Below are 20,840 nucleotides of genomic sequence, written 5' to 3' on the forward strand. Positions count from 1 at the left end.
CGAGAGGGGGAGAGGTCATGAAGAGCATCTGCTTTGCGGCATAAGGAAAAAGAAAATCAAGCTCTCTGCTGCCACCACTTCTCTTTCCCCTGCAACCTGTAATATCATCTTGGAACCAACCCACTAATGACACAGTTTCTGCATGGATACCCATGCCAAATAACCAACCCTCCTTGCCCAGGGATCAGGCTTTCCAGGAATTGCATCTGTGCCCTGGGGAGGGGTACTTAGAGGGGGAGACAGCCCTGAGCTGGGTCACCATCAGAAACAGAGGCTGCAGGCACACTCACCTGTCCCAGGTTGTCGAAGTTATACTTGTGGTGAACCCACTTGTAATTGGCAGCCACGCAATCAGACCGGTTGGTGATGTTCCTGATGTCAACTCCCAGGCAGTGGTAGAACTTGCCCTTGAAGAGCTGCAGGAGGGGAGTGATCCCATCAACCCCTTTCTCCCCCAGGTCCCCCATGCTCCATGGGATGTGCAGAAGCTCCTGAGATGGTGAGTGGGCTACAGGGCTGTAAGCCAGGTGGACCAGAGTAGAAAGGGAGGACCATTTAACAGTACAGGCTCATACATTGCTAAGGAGCCAGGGCCACAGTGATAAACTTACACCTGGCTTTTCAGCCTTCTCCATTGCTCCAGGTCAGCAGTGACCATAAGCCCTCACTATCTGATAGCCATTAGGGCAGCCTTTATGGGCATAATTAGAGCCACCAGCCTAAAAGGAAAAAAAATCTTCTATTAGGTCCTCAAGAGTAGCCTCCCTTTCTTGCTTCCCAGTTAATGAGAGAGCTGATGGGAAAAGAATATCTTATCTGAGGGTAAAAAAAAAAACAAACAAAACAGGAAAAAAAAGCATCCCCTGCTTCTCAGATGTTTTGCTTGGGTTTTGTTTTTGTTTTTCCACAAAGCCGCACTGCACTGCTGTGGCTCTTCTGCCCAGGGCTCCTTTCTCCATATGGAAGGTACTGGACTGTGCATTTATACAGATGCCTCAGAGCAGACTGAGTATAGCACACTCCCTGAGATGGAAGTAACGCCCACACCCTTGCTCCTCTGCAATGCAACAGCCAAAAATAAAGAGGATTAAATAAAAAAATAAAAGAAGGTTGGGGGCGGATTTAGGGCTCAGAGCTGACTGGAGGCAGGGTTTGTGCAAGCAGATGCTGAGCTTTTTGCTCTTGTGACGTGGCATGGACATGCCAAGCAAGTCCTGTGCTATGCCAGCCCTAGGCTCATTCTGTAACACTGATCCCAACCCTTATCCATCTCCTTCCAGGTGCAAGTGGTAACTCCTGTCTTGCACATCCAGCAACACCTGCACTTGTTGAGCACCTGTCTGTCTTTGCCAATGGCTGTGGGGACATTATGGTGGGAGACAGCTCGTGGAAGAGGGCAGTTGCAGATAGTTTGTTGGCTTGCCTGTCCTTCCTGATCTGCTCAGTTCCCTGTGCCCGTACCTTTGGATACAGGTGTCCATGGTAGAGCTGGGGGCACAGGGGCTGTTTGATGCCCATGGTAGGGGTGAGGGCAGGGGAGTGACTGATGGGCAGTAATAACCCTACCTGCACACCCAGGATGCCAAAGATGATGAAGAAAGCGCAGCAGATGAGGACAATGTTTCCGATGGGCTTGAGGGAGGAAATGAGAGTCTCCACCACCAGCTTCAGGCCAGGGGCTCGGCTGATGACTCTGGAAGGGAAGCAAAAGGATGGGTGACAGAGGGACAGGGCAGGGACGTTTGGCTTAAGCTAAGTATTTCCAGCAGCAACAGATGCCTCCTCTCCCAGTGCAGTGACCCATCAGCAGGGATCACTTTTCTGAAACAAAAAGCCTCTTCCCTCCCATAGGTTAGTTGTCTGACAATGTTCATCCAGGGCCAGGGCAATACGGGTGGCCGATGGGAACTTCCCTGAGGCTAATGGCTTGTCAGAGACTACACTTTGCCTGGCACAGCAGCGATCTGACCCTGGGACCCTTCCTAGGGGGAGCCCAGTGGGAAGAGAGTCCAAGCAGGGATTGGTGGTGCTCTGACCGGAGTGGACGTAAGGTGCGCAGCAGCCGCAGGACCCGCAGCACCCCTAGGATTTTGGCACCACCAGCGGAGGCCACGGAGACCACAATGTCAATGAGAGACACGAAGACCAAGAAGCCATCCAAGATGTTCCAGCTGCTGCGGAGATAAGCCTGATCCCCAAAATACAGGCCTAGAGAGACCACCTGAAAGAGAGGGAAGAGGAGGAGGGGTTAAAAGGCCTCTCTCCTTGCTGCCTGGAAAAGGGCAGATGTGGCGAGTGGGAGAGGGTGGGGATCAGTCATCATATCCACATGATACTGTTACGGTATATTTTCCTTTCACCTGGGAGACTAGGAAGGAAAATGTCTTTAGGGAAAGTGGTGGCACATAACTCCAGCAATAACAGGACCTTTTAACGTTTCCTCTGCCTCCCTGGGCAACAAGACACTGTAAGGAAGAGGCAGGAAACCTATCCCTGCCATACCACAGACTCAGGGCAAGTCTCCCAGAATGGAGATCACCCAGGAGGTAAAATTTGCACCAAAACCCATACTTTGGCTCCTAAAAGGTTGGTTTGACTCTTGACACTTCTTAACACCAGCAGGTGCTACAGATGCCACTGGCCTCGGGGAGAACTGAACGCACAGTTTTGCGACTCTTTCCCAATCACAAGGGGGGAATAACAAGATTTTCTTATTGTTGTGAAGTACTTAGACACCTATTACACAATTATTTCAACTAAGAGCATTTTATTCATATTGATGTTAAGTCCCCTATTCTTGCCCCAAGAAGAAGGGAATGGACATTTGACATTATTACAAAGTTCACACCTAGAGGCCAGCTACTCCTCCCAGACACTAAGATCCCTTTGGATTCAAAGGCTATGATAAACATCTCCTCCATGCCTGACAAGAGGGGCCCAGCCTCAGACAGTTTCTGCCTTTACCAAGGTAAGGGGAAGGACTGGCACACTGAAATGATGGAGAGATTTTAGAAGGGCGCTGAGCAAACATGAACCATGTTGTTCCTGCCACTGGGAAAAGGCTCTGAGCTGCTCATCTACACAGTAACTTACCTTCAGTGTCATCTCAGCTACAAAAATTGCTGTGAAAATGTAGTTGGACACAGTGAGAAAGATCCTCTCCTAGAAAAATTAAAACAAAACAGAAAAAGGCCTTAAATGTATTTTAACTTCTTCAACATCTGAAAATTGGGGAAATGAGAGGTGCCTTTGGCAAAGGTCAGTGCTGGGCAGCTTTTAGCTCACACACCTTAGCTCAGCCCTGTGCCGCAGCTGGACAGGATCTTACACAACTCTGCATGAGCACAGTGAATGGGATTTGCAATGCATCCTGCAAATGTGGTTTCAAGGCACTCCCTGCACTGTTTTGCCGGTGCTACTCAGTCCTGACCTGATGTGTTAACCTGGGACTCCTTGCCAAAGGGCTGCTGAACACCAACCACTGGATTATGTCTAAATGCAGTTAAGCCTGGGTGTCAGCTGAGGCAGACGGGCAGAAAAAGCCATTTCACTTGCCAGCTTGAGCCATCTCCAAGACAGCTCAAAACCAGCACACGTGAATCATGACACGCCAGTTCTACAGAATGGAAGTTGTTTCCATCTTTTAGTTCCCAGTCCCTGTCCCTTTTTCCAATCATCTCTTAACTGCAGATGGCTGGGGGACTCTCTTGCTCTCCAAGAGGGAGGGAACTAGGATTACTGTATTATAAAGTGTCATGCTCCATTATAAGACCCTGCAGGAGAAGCACACACTATGTGAATTACTAATACTTGGACATTTAAATAGACGAGTGGGAGCTGGTATTAATGCTGAAGATCTTCCAGAGGTCAAACAAATTCCAGGAATGCTTACAAACCTCTGTCGGAGGTTGTGCTAAAAGAGCAGGTGGGTGGAAATGGTGCTCACCGTGCTTCTGTGTTCAATCTGTGGTCTCTCCAGGGCAATGGTGATGCAGTTTAAGAAGATGAAGGCCAGCACAACATAGTCAAAGAGCTTGTGAGCAATGATGGTTTGGCAGAGAAGGCGAAACCTGCAAGAGAGTTCCAGTAGGCACCTGTGCCTTGGACAGACCAAGGTTAGGAACTATGAAGACAGAGAATTGAGAGGTGTGGCCAAAACTGAGCTCTGAAATAGCAGCTTTTCTATTACTGATACCAATGTCCATTGCCATGACAATATCCCAGGGTAGTTCAGGGTCACACAGGAATCTGGAGCAGAGCAAGGGAAGAGCAAATTGCTGAAGCTTCACCCATTGCCCCTGTGCCAGAGTGGTTTTCTAACTGCTACAGCTCTGTGCTCCTCTCTTGCCCTGCAGAAACGAGACTGATTTTCAGTTTTCCTCCCAAACTCACACATTGTATCACCCCAGGGTAAAGAAGCCACATGTTGAAAGTTGAGGAGAGGTAGGTAGGTTGGGCTGTCAAAGGGAACACACTTTTGTCTGCCCCGAAAGGCACTGTACCCATTTGCATAGGTATTATACAGATCAAAGAGCTCTCCCCCATGACCTGTAATGACACCCCCTTCTTTTCAAGGAGTCATGCACATGGGTGACAATACTGTTTGCTGGGGTACGTGGACATTTTCTCCTGGTGGGAAGACCCCTTTAGCAGGAAGAATTTATCCCAGATTTCTTTTTTTTTCTTTTTCTTTCAGTCAAGAACGATTCTAACTTTGCTCTAAAAGGTGTGACATGACTACTGATATTTTGGTGCTGGAACTGAAAATGAAATGGAGAGACTTTTCTGGTACCGGGGGAGGAGATATCAGTATTATGGAGTCATAAATAATACATTCCTTCTCCTTTTTGGGTTAATGTTAGTATTCCCTGCTTTACTTTGCTATAAATATTTATGATAACACAAAAGAAAAACGGGATTCTCCAAAGGGAGGGAAAATCACAATAGCTATTTAGGATTCTCATCCTTCCTTTCATCTCCAGAATCAAGGAAGAGTTGTTGTTTGGCTGTAGAAGGGGAGACAGAGGAGACAAAATAGATTCTCAGCTGGTAAGTTTAAAGTTGCAACCTAACGTGCTGCTCAGGTTACCTGGCCAGCACGGTAACAGAATCTGCCCCACCTTAGCAAGCTTCTCATGGCAGAAACTGCACAAACCTGTTTTGTGGAGAGAAGAGATATATGGACCAGTCCTCCCGTAACTCACACCAGTCTGGCTTATAGACTTCCATCATCTTCCGGATGCGAAAGCACAGGCTCTGGAGGGATGCAGCAGAAGCAAGTGCCACTGATTATCTTCCTGCTTGCCTAAGAGACGCATTCTTCTTTTCACATATGATCCCAAAACGCCACTGCCTGCAGTTCCCCAGGTGCGCTACATGCCTTGCTTTAAGTCTCTGAATGAGGAAACGTACTCAAGGAGCAACAAGCCACTGAAAAGGCAGTAGGAGCTACTTTGCCAGGGCCTGTTAGTATCTGGTTTCCTTCCCAAACCATTACAAATAAAACGGCTGGCGTCCTTTCTAGAGCAGGATGTTGTCCATGACGCCTTGTCAGAGCTGTTGAAGTGGCTCTGTTACATGAGGACAGTGTTTTGTTGCTGCCTCAGCTAAATGAGAGTCCAGGAAGGCCTTCTGTTGGCACTTGGACTCAGGGGTGATTTCATTTCATACAGTATTTATGTCTGTTCAAATTCCTACTGACCGTCCCTCCACTTTTTACCCTTTTTGATCTGCTCACAGACTGGGCATTGCAGTCTTGTAGGATGGTGCCACAAAATTCACTTGCCTTGTCTCTTGTTCCCGTGCTTCCTGATCTAATCTGCTGATGTTGCCCATGCAAAGCTCTCACTACTTGCACAGCCTGACCTTTCCTAACCTGTAGATATCACCGGCTGCACTGCTCTGAAATTACAGCCTCTGAGTGAACATGCATGGACCTCACAACTGCCTTTCTCCCACCATCCATCTGTATAACTGCCATGCAGGCCACCTGATAATGTAGTTTGAGCTTGCCTGGGCTTTGAATATCCCATCTGCATTCAGTGTAGTCCTCCAGCTGCACTTAAAGCACCTTTGCAAGCTCTGCCATCCACGTGGCAGGGAGGCTGAAACTTGAAGATGGATCTGGGTTTTCCCGCAGTGCTGTAGTGTAATCCCATGTTCCCTCCACCAAGTACTCACATAATCTATCTCTTCATCATCCTCTCCCCGTTCCTTGCGGCTGTTCATCTTTGGGAAGATCTCTTTGGCGATGCTGGGCATTTTACCATTGCAGTCTTGATGCTCGCTGACCCCAGAGGCTGCTCCCAGCTTACGGGTCACTCTGTGGCTGGACGGGACCGAGGCTAACTCCAGCAGGTCACAGGAGCCTTTGTTGTCCAAGGAGAGTGTCCGGCGGTGATGAAACGCCCTTCCTGTCCCATCTGGCTCCCCATCTGCTGCTCTGTGCCTCTCTCCAGAAAGGAGGGATTCGTGCTCGGCGGAGGGAGGTTTATGCTTCAGGCTGTGCCCTCGAGCCAGGCTGTTCCAGCTGGATCGACGGCTGCTCCAGGCCCCGCTGCGGCCCCAGGCACCGTAGTGGGAACTGCGGGAGCTGGACTGTAAGAGAGTGGGAATTGGGCTCAGTGACTCCAGGCACAAGGAGGAAGCATGCAATCCTACAGCAGATCACAGACTTCTTCCTGGGCTACTAAGCCAGGAGGATGCCATTTTCTAGCTGTCAAGGAAGTTGCATGATGGGAATTTAGCAACGATCTCTGTAAATCTGACAATAAACTCATAATGAGTTAGCAGTGGTGTTTGCTGTGATTCCCGTATAGCACCATCTTTGTGCAAAGGACTTATGAGGAAGGTAAATAATAAAGCCAAATCCAGGTGCCTGATGTTGTTACTTAAACCAGTACAGAGCAAGAATAAAGCTCTCAAAAATCTCACTGGCTGCTTTTCACACTGCCTTGGGGTAAAGGATAATACAAGGTATAGATTGATGGATGATCTGACACATCATCTTTGAGTACAGCCTTAGTAAAAGGAAGAAATAAGAGAAATAGTTTTGTTGATTACAGTCTAGTCCAACCACATCAGCAACTCATCATGTAGTATGTGCCTGCCAGCTGTCTCTGTTAGAAGCAACAGGGGTATGAACCCTTCCAGCGCCGATGCATCCCTCCAAAGCTGCATGTGTCAGTAAGTAGAAAGCCCAGAAGCTGATGTTACAAGGTGGACAGGTCTGAGGTGCGTTGCTTGAACAGTCAGTAGTGCTTGGGGAAGTGCTAAGGGACACTGCCATGGGGAGCTCCAAGTCAAGATTTCTCTCTTCATTGTTACAAAAGCTTCCAGAATACCCATCTGCTATGGGATTTGGCTGTTCTGGCACCATCCAGATATTTCTGTGCTCTTAACTAAGACAGGGCATCATTTTGTATCCCATGCTCTAGGAAAGTAAGGACAAGGCAAGGGGGCGAAATGTGTTTCATTCTAAGCAGGAAACTCCATTCCCTTAGCATTCCCCCTCTTCCACTAAGACAATATGAAAGAGCTGAATTCCATGCTCAACATAACATAGATCAATAACCTGGAAACAGACATCAATAATCTGGAAATTTAGATAAATATGGTGAACTGACCTGGCTTCCTGAAGAGAGGCAATGTGCTTGTGTTAGAAGCCTACAGCAGCAAACCAATCTTTCACAGTCATCGCCCATTGAAGGGCGATGACAGAAAGGCAACAGAGTACTTGGACTTCAACAGAAGGGTATGACACACTTTTCTACTCACTCACTCACCAAGGACCGCTGGTCATAGGTCATTCTCCCCAGGGACATCACGCTGCTCTTCCGGGAGCCAACAGCAACACGGATCTGGTCAGGCTGCAGAGAATTGCGTGAAGAGTTGGTGACACCCCCGGCAGCCACTGATGGGTTGGAAGAAGGTAAGGATGGGTCCAAGTGTCCATTAGGTGTTACAGGAATTGCACAGAGCTTGGGATCTGGGTGTAAAGATACAGAAAGAAGAAGAAATGAAGAAGGTGGTTCCTCACTATCCGATGATTGTTTCAATGTCTAAGCTGTTTAGCCCATTAGCAGCAGTTAACAGTATTAGCTGGTTAGCATCAATCAGCATTAATTCCTCCTGATTTAGGGTGCTGTGGCAAAAGCAGTGAAAGCTGGGAAGACTTTGAAGTATTCTCCTCAGTCCCCAAAACTGATGGTGGCTGTCCTTGGGGCAGAGACAGACAGGCAGAGTGGTGGTCAGGTAGATTCAGGCTGACAGGCAAAGCAAGAAGCTGAACCCTCGTAACAAGGGAAGCAGAGCATGCTTCTGCATGTCAAGAACAGAAACCGGCATCTTCAGGTCTGAATAAATACCACTGACTGTCAGATTGGCTATTTAAATAAGTTAGGCCAAGACACTGAGGAAGAGACTAAGATGTGGGGAGATCCACAGCCATCTCTGTGTTGGGGTTGGCTTTAAATTCCTGCGATCATACTCTTCATCCCAGTCTACTACACTGGGCTTCTTCAAATGACTGATCATTGATCTTGAAGATCCAGGACACCTTTGAGGACTGTTAGGTGCTATAGACAACCATCAGCACTTGTTGAGATGGATGGAGAGGAAGGGGTACTGGGGTTTAATGCCTGAAAAGACTGAAACAATGGTTTTAATTTGGCCTGTTGGATAATGAAGATCACTTATTCTCACCTGCTCACACTGTCACAGATGTGAGTGCACCAACAGGCTCTACAGCCTCTTCCCCACCTGCCCTCCTAAGGGATAGGCTGCCTACATTCAAGGTAAGCTCTGATATGGTACAGCCATGCACCAGGATTGAGCTGTCATGGAAACAGCTAAGTTACAGGAAAGAGCTGTGACAAGCCAAAGCTGGAGCCCCTGCCCCTTGCTATGGGAGCTGCATTTAAGCTCAGACCTATGCCTGTGGTCCTTGTATGGGTTATGCTGTGAATATGCTGATCCTGATTTTGTCTTGCTGACTGGACTTCTTGGCTTGACCTCAGAATTACTTCATAACTGTGGAGTTGCCTGGCAATCACTGAACCACTGCCTGACCCTGGCAAGTGTCAGCAAATCTGCTCTGCTCACCTTGTGCAAGTACTTTTTGGTTGTGGTCCCTGCTCTCCTGCCTGGCTGTCCCTCCTCCTCAGCTCCTGGGTCACCATCTGCTGCAGAGCAAGCTACTCTTGTTGCTCCCTGCCACCAAGACCTGTTTGAGGTATAATGCCTCTTGTAGAAATACCTGCAGTCTTCAAGGAAATATTTCAAGGAGCGGAGACCTTACCTCATAGTTTGTAGGCAGACTATTCCAACGGTTAATTATCTTCCATTAAAAATATGCAGCTTTTTTTCAGTCTGAATTTGTCTAGCTTTGGCTTCCAGCCTTTACAATTTCATTACCCTTTTTTCTGCTCAATTAGAGAGCCATCTACCATCAGAAACCTCTTCTTATGGATGGTGCTTAGAAAGTGTGTAATCAAGTCACTTCTCTGGTTTCTCTAAGCTTCTTTAGCCTCTTGCTATGAGGCAAGACTTCAAGATTTGTCTGAGTCCTTTTTAACATGTTCATATCCCCTATCCCAATGTGGGACCCGGACTTGGACACAGCGTTCCTGAAACAGTGCCCCTGAAGTTAAGCAGAGACAGTCTTGCCTCTCACTCCTATTTGCCATTCTTTAGGTTATCCAAGAACTGCTCCTCTTAGCCATCACATTCCTCAGGATGCCAATACAGCTGCTTGCTTTTTTTTTTTTTTCCTTAGACAGCACCGCAAACTAGCATAGAGTTCAAAATTAAAACCAGTAACTTCTTGGAAATGGGAGTGAATTTTCTGCAGAATCTGCTTTCAGGTTTTTCACTATACAGCTATGGGAGGTGAGCAAACAAGGCTGAGCTATTGTACCTGAGCCCTCCTGGACCTCTTGGAACTGATCTAAATCTTCCATGTTTGATGAGCTCTGATCTTCATCTGAGTATGACCGGTTGGCATCGCCCTGGAATACACAAATTTAGAAGCTGGGAACTCATAAACAGAAAAGACCATTTATTCCTGGCTTTCCTTGCTGGAACAATTGTAAAATTCTCCCTGACAGCCAGGCATCAGTGTAATCACTGGAAAGAGTCTCTTGTGACTGAGGATGGCTAAGATACTGCATCCTTGCTTTTGAAGTGGCAAAGGACTCACCCCAGTAGGGTGGGGTCTTCTGCACAGGATGGAAATTGTGACCTCCCCATCAGAGGGCTTGTGTCTTTTCTTACAAGAATTAAAGCCAGGGTTGGTTTAGGGGTTTTATTTTGCTTGGGGTTTTTTATTTGTTTGGGTTTTTTTAAAATTAAGCCGACCCTGAACTGAACAAGAGAAATGACAGAGGTGTGATACTTTGGGAGTCCTCCACCCCAAGATGCTCAAAGTGTCTCAAAAGTATCCCCTTTTTAGCACCTCTATTCCTCATCACAGTGGGGACTCGGTAGCCACTCACCTCAGCCTGGAACCCCTCCACGAGAATAGCCACTAGCAGGTTGAACAGCACATAATTGCCAAATGTCATGAGCGCCACAAAGTAGAGAGATGCCCATGGCGAGGTGGAGGCCATGCCATTATAGAGCACAACATTCCAATCTTCCTGGGTTAGGATCTGCAACCAGGAGCAGAGGCTACATAAACTTGAAGGAAGAACATGAAGGGAATTCCCAGAAGAAAAAACAATGAAAGGATATACATCAGGACCACATCAGGCCTCTTAACTTCCCCATAACCACATGCCCACTGCCCACTGTCAATATCCAGCTGTTGTACTGCCCTGATAATGTTAGCTGAGCAAGAAGAAACAAGAGCAACCACAAGGGCAGCCACAACAGAAGTGACCTTTGCAAAGTGCCTCCTAGAAAGGAAGGAGATTCCCCATCTGAGAGACAGAACAGCCACTTGATTACAACACACAACTGTTCTTCTCCAAACCCTGCATGCCAGAGTCTTTAGTATGAACTTTCGTGTTGCCAGGAGCAAATGCAATCGTAGAATCATAGAATAACCAGTTTGGAAGAGACCCACCGGATCATCGAGTCCAGCCATTCCTATCAAACACTAAACCCATGCCCCTCAGCACCTCGTCCACCGGTCCCTTAAACACCTCCAGGGAAGGGGACTCAACCACCTCCCTGGGCAGCCTGTTCCAGTGCCCAATGACCCTTTCTGTGAAAAATTTTTTCCTAATGTCCAGCCTAAATCTCCCCTAGTGGAGCTTGAGGCCATTCCCTCTTGTCCTGTCTCCTGTCACTTGGGAGAAGAGGCCAGCTCCCTCCTCTCTACAACCTCCTTTCAGGTAGTTGTAGAGAGCAATAAGGTCTCCATTAAGCCTCTCCTTCTCCAGGCTAAACAACCCCAGCTCTCTCAGCCACTCCTCACGTAAGACGTGTTCTCCAGCCCCTTCACCAGCTTTGTTGCTCTTCTCTGGACTCGCTCCAGAGCCTCAACATCCTTCTTGTGGTGAGGGGCCCAGAACTGAACACAGGATTCAAGGAGTGGTCTCACCAGTGCTGAGTACAGAGGGAGAATAACCTCCCTGGACCTGCTGGTGATGCCGTTTCTGATACACAGTGCTCCACAAAGAGAAAAAGCATCTCCTGATCCTCTTCACATTGCCTTGGCCCACCCATGGAAAGCAAAATGGGCTCACCTGGAAAACAGTGACGATGGCCCACAGCAGGGAGTCAAAATTCTTCCGGTCAGGAATTGTATCTCCTGTGTCTGTCCTGAGGCTGAACTTGCAACCAAAGATGTGCATTCCCAGGATGCTGTTGGGATAGAAAGAGGAGATAGTATCAAATATAAACACCTCTGCCACCACAATGAGCTCATCAGAGAGATTCTCTTTTCCTCACAACAATCTAACGCAGCATGACAGGCATGCAGGGCAGAACAACTTACCACCAAACCTTGTTTCCCATCTGCAGTTTCTCTGAGCTCAAGAATTCTCTCCAATTTGTCCCTCAGACCTGCTCACCCCATCATTCTTGCTTGCTCTCCTTTTCCTTCATCTCCCTACCACTGGGTCCATGGGATGCACTGACAAATTTCCTTAGGTGCTTCCTGCTGCCCTTCTGTCAGAGCCAACTTACATACTGAACTGTCCTTACAGCCCGCGCCAATTACCAAAAGACTTCACATCTACCCTGCAACAGGACATCATGCTCAAAGTGCACATTGGTGGCAGTTTCTCCACCCCATCCAGGCCAAATTTTCAGCTGCTGAACCCAATTTAGGTCAGCAGTAACCTCAATCCCTATACGCAAATAAATGTCTCTCAGTGCTACCTTAGCCTAGAGCTAGAGGCAAGACAAGTCATGCACTCATGCTCTGGAGTTGTCATCCACATGAGCCATGTAGTGGCTCTCCAAAACACTGTCAGGCAATTGTCTCCTCACCTGAATATAAAGATGAAGAGCATGAGGAGCATGCAGAAGGTGGCAACATTGTCCATAGTCTTCATCAGCACCACAAGCTGGCGGCGCAGTGCGGGCATGAAACGCACCAGCTTCAACACCCGCAGGAGACGGAAAGTCCTGAGCACAGAGAGGCCACCGTCCGCCTGGCCAATAATCTCCCAGATGCTATGGCCCAGAGAAGCACAGAGAGCGTGAAGAACAAATGAAGAATAAGAGAAGTGAACAAACAGAAGAGAGAGAGGAATAAGAGTGCTAATCCAAGTTATCGCTTCTGCCCTGGCAGAATGTATATAGGGGTTTGAGAGAAAATCTGTTTGAACAGGTATTTTTTAAAAATCAGAAGTATAAACTATAGTTTTATACTTATGTGTAGAAAGCTGCATTTCTCCCTTCAGAACATGAGCATGGCACTGCATGTTGCAGGAATGAGAAAAGGATCGCAGCATCAAATTTCAGCAAGGCAAGTTCTTCTATCACACATTAAATCTCTGCAGTATTGTTTATTTATGCATTTGCAAAACATTTCACAGCTAATATTTTTTGTGGATTTACAAGGCAACTGTAACTGCCTCCATTCTACAGAGGAGACAACTAAGGGGTAGAATGCTATGAGGTTTGCCTAGGGTCACTAAGAGTCAGGAAAAGACATCTTGATCTCCCAGGAGACTTGGCTTTATGCATCAGCTCAGCTCTTGCTTTTTGAAAAGGCGCATGAGAACATGCAAGCTCTACAGTACTCTTTTATGTGTGTATTTCAGTTGATCCCCAAGGCCCCTGTCACCTGATGATGACGATGATACTGTCAAAGATGTTGTAGGGGTTGCGGAGGTAATCAAAGAGACCAAAAGCAGCAAGTTTCAGGATCATCTCCAGGGCAAACATACTTGTAAAAACAACGTTGCTGATCTCCAAGATGTTGGTCAATTCTTCTGGCTGGAGAGAAGGCAAAATTAGAGAGTCAGACTGTAAAGAGCCCTGAAATGATGGGAAATACAGTTCCACTATTCCCAAGGGACAGGTTTTTGAGGGAGGTGTGAAGCTCCCATCGGTGAGATTAGAGTGGAGCTGGATAGAGCCAACTTGCATTCCAATTCCTTTGCACGTTTACTACCTTCATCAAAGATTTCGTCCCTAAAAAATACTTCTACTGGGGGTGGTCAGGAGCCCCACAGCCGTTCACGCAGCCAAGGCTGACGAAGTGTCTCCCACATCCCACTCCATACCCTCGTCCCCTGGCTAAAGGCTGCTCTACTTTTTGCAAAGAATTTGAGTAGTTTTTGAAGAAGGGCAAAAGTCATCTGTGGTCAACCTCTTTCTCCAAGAATTTCTTCCTCTGAGGTTTCCATAGGTAGCTGGCACCATTTTTTGCTGAAATTCTGAAAACATTTGAATGAGAAGAAAACAGTTCCCCATAGTCCTCTAAACCTCACTGCATTTCTTTGCTCCTTTCCCCCTTGTTTTTTTCCTTTCCCCATTTTTTGTCTCCCTACCAAATCCTTGGTGTGCATTAGTTTTTCCAGTTGTGATCCAGCAGTCTTTTCTGACACCTTTTATCCTCAAAGTGGCCTCAATAATTACCCAAGTGAATATCATACGGGACAAAGAAGACAACAGCAAGATGGGGCACACTACTAGCACCTACCTGTAAGGGACAAGAAGAGCAGGACAGGCTGAGGAAAAGAGAAAAATGGACAGCAAGAGGAGAAATACAAGATGTACAAGGTGAAAACCTCCAGGGATGACACAAGGTGATTGTGTTGAAAGCAAAAAAAAACCAAGAAAAAAAATGCAATCTGACCCTGCCTCAGGCATTTTTTTTCTGCTGAATCTCTGACACATCTTTCAGCCTCAGTAATACAGCCTTCTCCAGTACAGACTGATGTGTTTGTGCATATGAGAGAAAGTGTTTTAATGACTCCACCAGCAGAACAAGTCTGAGCAAATTAAATTACTCCTCCTTTTGTTTTCTGAATTAATGACTTTTTCTTCAATGTGTGCAGCCTTGGAAACTTCTCTGACAAGGTCAGGAAGGGGTCTAGACCATTTCCTCGGGAATGTTGAATTGTTTCTTCAGAGGGAGACAGAGGTTGTGCTAGTGTCATTGATGAGGGATGCCAGAATCTTTCTATCCCCTGTGAAATGGAGGCATTCCCTGCACTGAATTTAGGATGGGCTCATGCTTAAAGCACATCTCAGCTAGGGACTATGACTGCACCAGGCCAGACAGCAAGGGCTGAGGTCTCAAACAAGGTCAGATACATGAAGGGACAACACATGCACAAGCCTTTCAAAGTTTGCACATACTCAGAAACATGCGTACATAGCCTAGGGAGACTGCCATGCCAACGGTAAGGTACAAAACATTCCCAAAGCTAGAGAAAACTTCCTCCCAGTAAAATGGGTTGCATCTCAGTACCAGGTTAGACAACCCATGATCCTCCAGACCACATCAGACCACCACGTTAGTTCACCTGGCTGTAGTAGGCCATTGGCCACCACCTTCCCAAGCAGCAGCTGCTGGGAGTCACGATGTCTCCCTGAAGATTGCAAAACTGTTGTTATTCTCTGTTGCCTATGCCTGTTACTTAGTCAGCTGGTGGAAGAGGAGTGAGGGAGGAATACAGTTCTGGGTCTGACCGTTCCCCTGAAGCTGGGAGGTACTTTAATCCGTGCTCTATGATCCTCAGGGGCCCAGATCCTCCCAGGTCAGCAAATGGACTTGAAACTGCTCCTCACGTCTGTGGCTTTGCAAGCCCTTAGCTAATTTCTTGCACTCCTCGTTGCAGAATTTTACTGAAATATTCCATTTCTTTAAAACAAAAAGGGGGGTATAGCTCAATTTTCGTCCATAATTAGTTTGTATAACAAATCCATCCTGAAAATGAGGGGGAAAGGAGGGGACATAAGAGCAAAGAGAAAGAAAGAACAAGCAAGTGCACACAGAAATGGAGAGATGAAGATCACCTCACGGAGAGCCAGGCAATAATGACACTTGCTGGGAACATGAGGTTTATATGCTAAAGAGAGATGCCAGTTTCAGCCTGAAACAAATGATTATCTCAGTGAGAATGAGCAATGTAAAACAGTGACAGGCTATGATGGTGGATTATCCTCCTCTCTGCTGTCCACACGTTCTTTCTTGTGCTGTTGTAAAGAGCAATTGATGTTTGAAAAGCCATGCTTGCATCTGACTTGTGGAAAAGGTCACCTGTTTCCCCCTCTCTCCTTCCCTCCCTGACATCTGTTTCTTGAGTCAAACTCCACCTGTTAATCTTTTTCTAATGGGCCATCAATCAGCCCCAGCAAAGCCTCCTTCCTAGAGAGAGGGGCAGGAAGGACTGGGCAGGGAAAGGAAGGAGAGTTGGGCAGAGAGAAAAGCAGCAAAAGAGGAATTAAAAAAAAAAAACTGGAAAAAAAAAGGACAGTTAAATAAACTCACTGGCACCCACAAGAAGTAGAGAAGGAAAGATTTTAAAAATGGAGTAAGAAAGACGAGAAGGCTGGGGAAGGAAGAGCAACACAGAAGGCATGAAGTTGGGAAAAAGAGGAGAAAAAGAGTAGAGTCAGCTGGAGAGGCCCAAGGCAGCACTTTCACTGGCACAGGTCCTGCATGGCAGCCGCTTCTGGAGATACAAATAATTCACTTGAGTGCAAAGAGCCACCAGCTGGGTGCTGGGGCTTCAGGGTGAGGGACAGCAGGGCCTTTGTCCTGTGCAGGGATGTCCTCGCGTGTGGGGCAGTGTGGCCATGACAGTGGACCAAGCCGGAGACAGCTGGTGCTGGGGAAAGACTCATTTACCCATTGCAACAGCAGTGAAACTTGAACAGGACTATGGGACCTGAGTATTGGGATGAGAAGGGTGGCTTGAAGGGGAGAGAGAACCCAGGCAGCAGAGCATGCCCAAAACCACTGTTTCAACCAGACTGGTTCACCTACGCTGAATAATGATCTCTCTCCAAATCCATGAATCTAACTAATTCAGATCTTCATGGCATTAAGTCCTTCATCCCTACCACTGTAGATCAAATACTGAGTGCGGAGTGTATGATTCAGGGTCTGTGTCAGGACTCTTGCACAGTGATCAGAAACTAGACCTGGCAGAACAGAGGGCAGCTATTTTTTTCTCCCTTTAAGTTTCTTATTAACTAACACTGGCGTTCTTATCTCAGATGAGACAAAAAAAGTAATTAGTCCATTATCTGAGAGCAGTCAGAAACTCCTACAGTATAGGAAGAGTTAAGAGTATGTCAACTACCATGAAGCCCCTGTAGGAGGAGTTTCTCTTAACCAGGAGAAAATTGGCAACTGCCTAGAAGCTGCAGAGTAATTGATGTGATCTGTGCAGACCGTACTAAACTGTACCTGCACATCACTGCCTTTAAGGGCATGACAGAGAAATACTCCATACAGACGTGTCTCCAGTCTGTCCATTTTAACTCACTATTTTCAAAGTCACTGGTCAATAATCAGAAAAGTCATTAAAATCAACCACAGAACACATAAAATAGCTTTCTCTTACTCTTATCGTCACTCCACAAACAGTGCAGGATTTTGTGATGTTTCATAATAACCTAGTTTTACAAGACTGAAGTAATATGGTTTCATCTACCACCCCAGGGAGACTGTCCCATTGTTTACTAAATGTCAGTATGATCAGCTAGCTTGGACATTTGCTGAATGTTTCTGACAAGCAGCAAATACTAAAAAGAGAAGGCAATAACTGTAAAATATGAACTTATAGATGCAATAAATACTGGTATAAAAGGAAATCATGCAGGTCAAAGGATATGAAGGTGCTGATCCACAGGGCTGGTCTAGTTAGGAAACAAGGAATTGTCTCCTGATCCACACAAGACAATCCTCATAAAATATTCATCTGATGTACTAAAGTACAGTGTAAGTAGATACTGGGGAAGATAAACCAAGTTACTCATCAATTATCTCATTGGCTACTAATGGCAAAGAAGCTTGAGTCAAACAGGCCATTCAAGAAATATATGAGAAAGGCAGCTTGGGACTTTCAGCTGGTACCAGCCTTTCATCCTCATGCTGAATGTGGGAGAAGAGTGAGCAGCACCAGATCCTCTGTGACTATCAAGAAAATGTAAGCCTCTTTAAAGGATCCTTCTGGACAGCCGCAAGCACCTAATATCTTTATTTTCCACACCGGATTTTAAAAATAGGCACTTCCAAGTAAAAGCAGATCTGAAGAATTAAAAAAAAACCAAACCTATTTCAAGCAGGACAAAGCTTGAAATGATGGATTTTGGCTTGTGCAATGTCCCAGCAATACCTGAAGGACTAATACTAATGATATTACATGGTATAATACATACTGATGGATCTGAATAAACTCATCTATTTACAAGTGACAATATGTGATAAATGGAAGAATTTAAAATTACTCATAACAGTGAAGTTTATCCCAAAATGGGTTGATTACCCTTACAAGAAATGCAGCCACACAAATAGGACAGGACCAGGGACTGGATGGATAAGCTAAACAAAGCCATATTCCAAGGTGATTTGAATCTGAGTAAAGTGCTTTGAGTTGCTGAGGTAAAGTGTCCTGGAAGAAAAACACAGTGAATATTAAACCCATGAAATGTAAAAACCAGATAATTTTAATTCATGTTTTTCTTTCTGTTGCTCAAGGCTCAGGAATTGAAGGCACACATGGGCTCTGTACCTCCTGTGTTTCTGAGCCTGAACATTATGCCTGGCTGCTGCAGTCTCTCTCACTCCTTAATGCTAGGTGGTCATTGGGCCAGATCACCTGAGTATAGCCCATGAACAAGTGGAGCTGCAAGGAGCTGACAGACATGCCATAAGCTGCTCCCAGGACTGCTCAAACCTGTGACACCTTCATACACCCTCTTGCTCAGGCAGATATGTCCCCAGAGCTGCTCCCAGGACTGCTCAAACCTGTGACACCTTCATACACCCTCTTGCTCAGGCAGATATGTCCCCAGAGACTGGCTGGGGTTGTAATCTCCCATGCACCAGAAAATAAAGCCTGAGAGGTCTCTGTACACATTAGCTCTGGGCCAGGAGAGGTTCATATGATGAAGCAGCTGAAGCAACAGAAGCTACTTCAGTCATAGGATAGCATCACCCTGCTAATCAGAGATCTCTGTGGGCAGAGATGATTTGCTGGATATTATTCCAAGCAAATTTGTTTCTGGGAGGAAAATCAACAGGAAAAGGCTAAAGGAAGGAGAGAAAAGGAAGCAAAAAAGGAATCACCAGTCTGGGATGTACTGATGGCATGACTTGAGGAAAAGCACTGGAGTACTGTGTTCAGTTCTGGAGTCCTCAGCACAGGATGGACATGGATCTGTTAGAGCGAGTCCAGTGGAGGGCCACGAAGATTACCAGAGGGCTGGAGCACCTCCCATACAAGGACAGGCTGAGAGAATTGGGCTTGTTTAGCCTAGAGAAGTGAAGGCTCCAGGCAACCTTATAGAAGCCTTTCAGTACTTACAGGGGACCTACAGAAAAGCTGGGGAGGGGCTCTTTATCAGGGAGTGTAGGGATAGGATGAGGGGGAATGGTTCTAAGCTTAAAGAGGGTAAATTTATATTAGATATTAGGAAGAAATTTGCTACTGTGAGGGTGGTGAGGCACTGGCGCAGTTCACCCAGAGAAGTCATGGAAGCCCCATCCCTGGAGGGGTTGAACACCAGGTTGGATGAGGCTTTGAGCAACCTGATCCAGTGGGAGGTATCCTTGCCCATGGCAGGAGGGGTGGAACTGGATGATCTTTAAGGTCCCTTCCGACCCTAATCATTCTCTGATTCTATAAAAACAAAAAAGGGAGCAAAAGGAAACGCAAATGCCTGTCTGCTTTTAAGTTAACTATTGACTGAAAAAGACCTGGAATTCATGTTACACTCTGAATATATATTTGTTTAATCTTCTTGAGCCAGGGAAACAGTATTCAGTATAAACATTTTAAATAAACAGGATGCACCACACTTTTCAGTTATGATCAATTTGGCTGACATCTTTTCCTAGTAGAAACAGCATGCAGGGTCACAAGCTTTTCCTAGCTACTTATAGATAAAAGTGATAGCGTAACTTTAAAGATGTGTCATTAATAACTTGCTACTAGAAACCTGAAGGCTGCAGGCAGCTCCCACTCTACTGTGGGTTGTACAAAAAGAGCAGAGGCGGCCTAGAAGGCTTTAAATCTGCACACACAATAGCCAGAACATGAAAGCAAGTTCTTTACCTCCAGCTCAAATATTCTTCTGTGAAACTCTTAATTCATGCTGTCTCCAATAAACCAAAATGAACAATGGCTCTCCCTGCTTGGTGCTCACATCTTTAAAACATTAGTGGGCAGTTTTCATATTGTCCTGGGCTTCATCCCTTAGTCATCTATCTGCTACGTGATAAATGCATCATTCTTTTTTATCTATTTTCATGAGTCAACCCCTCCAGCTTCTTCTTCAGTCTCCTCTCTGCTGAGCTCCTGCCAGTATTTTTCTGGTACTGAAGCATCCTATGCAGGTTTGCATTCTGGGATCAGATTAAGGTTTCCCATCCTCATATCAGAAACTAGCTGGGCTTTGAAAAATCGTCTAATGCTTGGTATATGGGTGAGATCCAGACATCTAGGACTTCAAATACTAGCTCAGACACCATGTTGCCTCAAAGAGGGAATTTAAGATATTCTGGGTCTCAAGATATCTCCATCCTGATACAGCACAGGACAAATCTGAGTGCCTTGCTTGAACCAGACTCACTGATGGTCTCTTTGCTAACCAAGACTGTGTTCAAGAGTAAACTTCACCTTGGCTGTAAAGCTTCAATGCAGTCAGCATCTCAGAGGTGGAACAACCTTTTATTGCTGTGATCTAGGCAGACACATGGAAAAATCATGGTCACATTCAGACTGATGGCATAGATCTGAGACACGGATGTACAGCATGGATTCCTTCAATGCAAAGTGCAGCAAAGCTACCAGCTAGCAATGCAGATGCAAGGTCATGGGCATACTTAACATCCTCAGAAGCTGGCTCTGCACATGACAAAGTAGACACAGCCTCTGTTTCTCAGCCATAAAATGAGGGCATACAATCCTTCTCCATCTCACAAGTCTGTCATTAGGATAAAGTGCACTGCTGACTCAAAGCTGCCTGCAAACTATTGGCATGAAAGTCAAACCTGTGCCTACACCTGCTGTCTAAGTCTGACCTATCTATCACTTCTTGCTGTCAGGACAAAGGAAAGTGTCAAGCCATCTGAGACCCCAAAATAACTGGAGATGTGAGGTGGTGCTTTTCCTAGCCTTCTTGTATAGATAGTCTGTACTCAGCCATCTCTTAATTAAGCTGGAAAGGCTAGCAAGCTGATGGATTTGAATTGAGATGCT

General features: G+C 46.2%; 3 protein-coding genes across 8 annotated transcripts in view; 1 reads left to right on the forward strand and 2 right to left on the reverse strand.

The window, feature by feature from the left end:
- The window catches only part of MRTFA (myocardin related transcription factor A), a 506,306-nt gene that overhangs the window by 484,223 nt on the left and 1,243 nt on the right, over positions 1 to 20,840 (forward strand). The window lies entirely within an intron of this gene.
- The window catches only part of MIEF1 (mitochondrial elongation factor 1), a 269,067-nt gene that overhangs the window by 38,176 nt on the left and 210,051 nt on the right, over positions 1 to 20,840 (reverse strand). The gene's annotated exons all lie outside the window — the stretch shown is intronic.
- The window catches only part of CACNA1I (calcium voltage-gated channel subunit alpha1 I), a 93,145-nt gene that overhangs the window by 23,979 nt on the left and 48,326 nt on the right, over positions 1 to 20,840 (reverse strand). For all 6 annotated transcript variants that reach the window (XM_069855250.1, XM_069855241.1, XM_069855258.1 and 3 more), the window contains 13 exons: positions 13,241 to 13,392; positions 12,439 to 12,624; positions 11,691 to 11,808; positions 10,494 to 10,649; positions 9,917 to 10,007; positions 7,785 to 7,987; positions 6,181 to 6,597; positions 5,156 to 5,256; positions 3,947 to 4,070; positions 3,094 to 3,162; positions 2,037 to 2,221; positions 1,567 to 1,693; positions 291 to 416 (listed from right to left, as the gene is read on the reverse strand). In XM_069855250.1, coding sequence (XP_069711351.1) covers positions 291 to 416; positions 1,567 to 1,693; positions 2,037 to 2,221; positions 3,094 to 3,162; positions 3,947 to 4,070; positions 5,156 to 5,256; positions 6,181 to 6,597; positions 7,785 to 7,987; positions 9,917 to 10,007; positions 10,494 to 10,649; positions 11,691 to 11,808; positions 12,439 to 12,624; positions 13,241 to 13,392 — 2,055 coding nt within the window. The remainder of the gene's footprint in view (positions 1 to 290; positions 417 to 1,566; positions 1,694 to 2,036; positions 2,222 to 3,093; positions 3,163 to 3,946; positions 4,071 to 5,155; positions 5,257 to 6,180; positions 6,598 to 7,784; positions 7,988 to 9,916; positions 10,008 to 10,493; positions 10,650 to 11,690; positions 11,809 to 12,438; positions 12,625 to 13,240; positions 13,393 to 20,840) is intronic.

This window comes from Phaenicophaeus curvirostris, chromosome 1 (assembly GCF_032191515.1).
Source record: "Phaenicophaeus curvirostris isolate KB17595 chromosome 1, BPBGC_Pcur_1.0, whole genome shotgun sequence".
In the NCBI taxonomy this organism is placed as follows: domain Eukaryota; kingdom Metazoa; phylum Chordata; class Aves; order Cuculiformes; family Cuculidae; genus Phaenicophaeus; species Phaenicophaeus curvirostris.